Here is a 6,526-nt window from a genome sequence, read left to right as displayed (position 1 = left end):
TCTCTCTGTCTCTCTCTCTCTCTCTCTCTCTCTCTCTCTCTCTCTCTCTCTCTCTCTCTCTCTCTCTCTCTCTCTCTCTCTCTCTCTCTCTCTCTCTCTCTCTCTCTCTCTCTCTCTGTCCCCGTTTTCCTGTAATCTCTTCTCCCACACTCTAGTTTTTTCTTCCCTAGTTTCCTCCAGATCTGTTTGTCAGTAAATGCCACTGCTGAACCTGCCTCTCCTCTTCCCTTTCTCCTTCCACTCTCCTTCCACCCTCCTCACTCACCAGGTGCAGAGTCAGGGGCAGCAGCAGCAGGAACAGCCACAGGTAGAGGTGACAGCTATTGGTGAACTTGCTCTGCTCCGGATCGTGGTACCAACCTCCGGTGAGCGCAGCCCACACTCCCTGTCGGAGTAATTGCAACACCTGGGACACCATGCCTGCTGTAACCCGATGGCCCAGGCCCTCAGTTACCCTTCTGAGAAACCCCACGCTGCTCACCGGATCCCCCCAGTCTTAGCACAGGGTGTCCCACGTCGTCCCCCCACCTCCACCTCCTCCTCCTCCACCACCACCTCCTCCTACTCCCCCTCGATTGGAGCTGGGACTGTTCTTCTGCCGGGACCCGCAGATGGGGGCGCCGGCGCCGGCTGCTGCCGCCGGGCAGGTGGGCGCCATGTCCGAGGAAGGAAGGATTTTCCCATCGTGCTCAGAGGCGGCTGCAGATGCTCAGGAGGCTCCTCCCCTCTTGCCCTCCGTCGGGACTCCTCCCAGTACCGCGGCAGCTGGAGGGGGAGGGGGGCGCGTCCAGGTCGCTTCTAATCCTCTATTCTCATTTCCTCAGCTACCACAGTCATCTTTCTCTGACCCAAGCTCGAATGTTTAAAATAAAATACAAAGAGTTGCTCAAATACAGCAATGATAGTTGAGGACACATTGCCCTGGACTCATATTCCCTGCTCCTAGGATCAAAAAGCGTCCAGGGCAGGAAATCTCATTGCATGCCTCCCACTGCAATTTCTGTCCCCATCCCTAGGATGCGTGGCTTCCTCAGTTCATATCAGGTCCCTAATTCTCGGAAACCCATCCCCCTCCCCAAACTCTTCTCTGTTCTGGAGCGTCTTTGCCCTGGTTGTTTTTCCTTTTTGACCTTTCCTTCTTGCCAAGTAATACACTGTGAAAATCTTAAAATTGTTTGCAGGTCGTCTCCCCCACTGGAACGTGACGCTCTTAAGGAAGGGAACTATTTTTTGCCTCTTTTTTTTTTGGTATTCCCAATGTTTATCACAGTGCCCAATATAGAGTAAGCACTTAAGAAGTGGTTGTTGACATACTGATTTTTTTTAAACTCAATAAACCAGTGTTTAATAAAGTGGAAAACATAAATTACTTAGAAAAAAGTAATCATTTGACAAAAACTTTTGGGAAAATTGGAAAGCAGTCTGGTAGAAATTAGGCTTAGATCAACACCTTAGACCTGCCATACTGATTTTAAGTGATATATGTGCTGTATTATTATTATTATTATTATTATTTTACCCAACTGCTCACTGAAAGACTACTTTCTTTGAATCTGTTCAGTAGTTAATGAGTTGTTACATTTTCAGGACATCAGAAAGATTCCATTGTCCTGGGAAAAAATGATTCCTCAAACTGCTTTCTGATGTCTGAAATTCCAATGTTGGGATTTTTTTTTCTTTGGTTTAAGATTTCTTATCCTTTTCATTTGAGTATGAATGGATTTTACTACTCTCCTGGGTTCCAGGTTGAAAGGGAAAAGTGTTCCTGAAGCAAGAAAAGGAAGCACTAACCAGGGACTGAGGCAATATATAGACTGGGACACTTAAGGCAAATTCCTTCTACTTCACATTCTTCTCCACTGCCCTTCCCCAGGACAGGCCCTATGCTCATTACAGCATTTTCTCAGACTCTTCTCTTAAATTATGATGATTCTTCTCTGGGCTAAAGTACTTTAATACATTTCTGCTTAACATAGGCAATGAGGAATTTTTTTTTTGGCAGATGATATGATGGTTTACTTAGAAAACCCCAGAGAATCAACTAAAAACTAATTGAACCAATTAACTTCAGGATATAAAACAAATTCACATAAATCATCAGTATTGCTATATATTACCAACAAAATCCAGTAGGACAAGATAGAAAAAAAAAGGCTACTTAAAATTAGTATATGAAGTATAAAATGTTTGGAAATGAACTGTTAAGATTCACAGGAACTATTTGGATACAATAACAAAATATTCTTTTACACAAATAAAAACCTAAGTATTTGAAAAAAAATTAATTGCTTAAGGGTAGACTCAGTCAAAATGACAAAAAATGACAATACTACCCAAATTAATTTACTTATTTAGTACTATATCAAACTATCAAATATTCACATTATAGGATAAGAAAAATGACAAAATTCATCTGGAAGGACAAAATATTAAGGATATCAAGAGAATTAATTTCTTTAAAAAGTGGAAAGGAAGGGGCCTAAGAGTATCAGAGGTTAAACTATACTATAAAGCATTTATCATCAAGATATTTGGGACTAGGTAAGAAGTAAGAGAGATCTTGGTCAATGGAACATATTATGTTACAATATAAAGAATCAAATGAGCATGGAAACCTAGTGTTGATAACCCTAAAAATGATAGCTATTAGGATAATATATAACTCAATATTTGACCAAAACTAATGGGAAAACTGGAGAGCAATCTGGCAGAAATTACACTAGATCATAAATTTACAAGATGAGCTTGAAAAGAATACATGATTTACACATAAAAGTTAGCATTTTATTTAAACAAATTAAAGTATGTGAGAAATTACATGTCAGAGATATGGATAAGGGAAGAGTTTTAAAGAGAATCACAGAAGGTAAAACAGATAATTTTAGTTAATAAAATTAATTTTTTCATGCAAACAAAACCAACATAGCTAAAGTTAGAAGAGAAACAGGTAAATGGAGGAAAATAATTGCAGCAAGTGTTTTTGGTAAACATCTCACTTCAAGATACATTGGAAACTGATTCGAATTTTTAAAAAGCAAGAGACATTCACTAATTGATAAATGGTCAAAGGATATTAACAGACAGCTTTCAGAAGAAGAAATCCAAACTATCAATAGTGATATAAAATACTCTAAATCATTAATAATAAGAGAAATGCAAATTATAACTTGGGATCCACTTTACACTCATTAGATTAGCAAATTTGACAGAAAAGGAAAATTACAAATGTAGGAGGTGCTATTGGAAAAGAGGTGTGCTAATGCATTATTAGCATGACTGAACTGGTTCAGTCATGGTTGAAAGCATTCAGAACTATGTCCCTAAATCTATTAAAGTATGCATACATTTTGACTCAGCAAAACTGCTATTAGAGTTATACCTGGAAAAAGATCAAAGAAAGAGCAAAAGAACCCATATATACAAAAATATTTATAGCAGTTCTTTTCGTGATGGCAAATAGCTGGAAATTCAGGGTGTGTTCATCAACTGGGGAATGTTTGAATAAGTTCCGGTATATGACTGATGAAATGTTATTGTGCTGAAGAAATCATGAAGAGAATGGTTTTAGAAAAATGCTAGGACAACATATATGAACTGATGCATAGGGAGAGGAATATAGCCAGGAGAACAATTTATGTAATAAGAACAGTATTGTACATAAAGAAGACTTTGAAAGGCTTAGAAACTTTGACAATGACCAATCACAATTTCAGAGGACTCGTGATGAAATGTGCTATCCATCTCCAGATAGAGATAATGGTCTCAGGGAACAACTATATACATATGTGTATATACACATACAAATGTGTACATATACACATATATAAGATAATCAATATGGATTATAGTTTTTTATAAGTTAGTTTTATAAGTAGTCTTTATAAGAAGTTTTATTTTTCTTGATTTATGAGTAGGGTGGAGGGAGGTGAGTAGGAAGAGAATGCAAATTTGAAAATAAATTGAATTTTTAAAATATGCTTAAGTATATGTGTTAAAAAGAACAGTCCACATTTGTCATGCAGAAATCAGAAATGGAATATCTTTTTTACCAAAATAGGGGGAAAAAATCACTTCAGGCCAACCCAAAACCTGTCCTTATAAAAGACCACTAAGCCAAAGATTAAGCAGCTGAATAATTAATCCATAGGAGTTATGCTCCATATAATTTGGAAACTAAAGAACTGTGAATTTTACTTTCATGCTAAGTAAGCTGAAAGAATATGTAATAAAAGGTGATAAGGTTGCCAGGCACAAGCAAAAAAAACTTATTGTAAAATGGTAACCTGATATTTGGAAGGTGAATAGAATACTAAGGGAATACTTAAGCATGGTGGAAGTTCTGGAAAACAAGCACGTCATATAGCAAATGTCAAAGGTAATAATGAATAGCTAATATTCATAAAGCACTTGACCTATATTATCTCATTTTATTCTCACAAGGGTTAAGTAGATGCTACTATTATCCCCATTTTATAGATGGAGGAAACAGGCAGAGAGGGTAAATGACTGCCTAGGGTTACAGACCTAGTAAATATTTAAGGCAGGATTTGAACTCAGGGCTTCCTGACTGAGTTTCACACTCTATTCACTATGCCACCTATCTGTAAGATGTATGATGATAAACTATAAGTTGTTAGTTAGTTAGCATAGGAATAGATAGAGTAAAGACCAGAAATGCCTACTATCACTTCTTCAACTTCTGTTGTGTTGCTGGAGGGGGGAAGGGGTGGGGCAGGGGTTGGGAGAGGAAAGTGGGTAGTCTCATTATTTGTTCAAGGGTATACCAGTATACTCAGCTCTTTTATGCTATGCACACTGATGATAGTTATGACTCTCCTGAAGACTTTATTTCTGTGTACAACAACAATAACAAAATACTAAGATTATCTGGACAATTATTGGAAACAAAACAGACAATACCCTACCTTTGTACAAAACCATACTTTTTACTCACTTCAATATAATGCTCAGTTCTGATAGTTGCAGATCAAGAAAACATTACAGAGATGGAAAATTCCAAGAGACTAAAATAATCAACGTTATATAGAAACTCCCAAATATGGGAAGAAATTATTGTAATTCTTCATTCTCAAAATAGAGTATAGTATCATGTATAAAGTACTTGGAAAACTGTAAACTAATTAAACTTATTGACATATACAATAAAATGTTTCATTAGAAAAAAAGTTATCTTTTCTAAACCTTGGCCCTCTAGTCTTTGTAGAGTTAGCAGCTAGTTTCTAATGACATGCCCAAATCTATATTAATAAGATGGCATTTATATAGAACTTTAAGGTTTGCAAAACATTTTATCTATATTAGCTTATTTGATCTTCCCAATAGCCCTGTGATATGTGTTATTATTATCCCCATTTTACAGATGAGAAAATTGATACTGAGAGGTAAAGTGACTTGTTTGTGGTCACACAGCTAATGAATTTCTGGGACAGAATTTGAAATCAGGATTTCTTGACATCAAGTTTATTGCTCCATCCACTATAACATTTACCCATCCTTCCATAAAGGAATCTAAATTAAACAGTAGAGGAATCAATAGCAACCTCTCCAACCACCAGGTTCATCTGAAGTTCTTCACTCATTTTCTAAAAATTAAGTTGTTTCATAGAAAGAACTTATCAGTTCTTGGGGTTGTCTTCCTTTTCAATATAAAAATATGCTGGAGACAGCTTGTTAGTACATAGCTAATGAGAGTGGTTTGTTGAATTTTTATTGTGAGCATTTGTACCTGGGAAATCACCAAATGCTACAATTCTGACTTGATGTATTGTTTTGTTGACTGTCTAGACAGAATGTGATGGGAAAATTTAATAAGACAAAACTTACAAATGTGTCATGCATACTTTGTTATCTTTCAAAAGACCATTATCAAACATTTACCAGAACATCCTTGCCTACATATGACTGATCTTATTTCATTGTGGATTTTAGTTGTTCTTTAAAAGCTTGACTTCTTCACACTAACAGTTGCTATATCTTTAATAGTCATTATAAGCATACTCTTTAAAAGGCAGAACTTTTCCACATTTGCTTGGAGAAATGACCATTCTAAAAATCACATAATTTAAAATCCAACCAAAGAGAAATGAAACATATTTATAGTCCAAAATTCATTTGTCAAATTCATTAGGTAACAAATAACCATCTACAGGTGGGAAAGTTAGCTCACTTAGTTTTATTTGGTTAAAGCAGAGTTTCTGAGTCAACCTAATCTCAGCAGAAGCACACACATTGCCATTCCTGCAACAAAATTAAGCCATTATAATTTTTTTTTCTTAAGCAATTGGACTCAGTGAAATGATCTGTCCCAGTGTGACTATTGATTTCTTCTTTATCTATCTATTCATCCATCCACCCATCCATCCACCCATCCATCCACCCATCCATCCACCCATCCATCCATCCATCCATCCATCCATCTATCCATCTATGCATCTATCTATCCATCCATCTACCTTATCATCTATCTATCTATCTATCTATCTATCTATCTATCTATCTATCTATC

General features: G+C 36.6%; 1 protein-coding gene and 1 pseudogene across 1 annotated transcript in view; one reads left to right on the top strand and one right to left on the bottom strand.

Annotated features, from left to right (window-relative positions):
* PCNX2 (pecanex 2) overlaps window positions 1–484 on the bottom strand; it is a 395,419-nt gene extending 394,935 nt beyond the window's left edge. Inside the window, exon 1 of the mRNA XM_069064863.1 lies at window positions 266–484. Within this exon, the coding sequence (XP_068920964.1) occupies window positions 266–418 (153 nt within the window). The 5' untranslated portion in view covers window positions 419–484. The remainder of the gene's footprint in view (window positions 1–265) is intronic.
* Window positions 434–6,526, top strand: part of LOC138143668 (pre-mRNA-splicing factor CWC25 homolog pseudogene) — a 26,414-nt pseudogene continuing 20,321 nt past the window's right edge.

Source organism: Petaurus breviceps, unplaced genomic scaffold, assembly GCF_028583685.1.
Source record: "Petaurus breviceps papuanus isolate PSGF00001 unplaced genomic scaffold, PetGlider_PUasm1.0 90650, whole genome shotgun sequence".
NCBI lineage: Eukaryota > Metazoa > Chordata > Mammalia > Diprotodontia > Petauridae > Petaurus > Petaurus breviceps.
The sequence above is the reverse complement of the archived record's forward strand: the minus strand, read 5'-3'. Positions and strand labels throughout refer to the sequence as shown.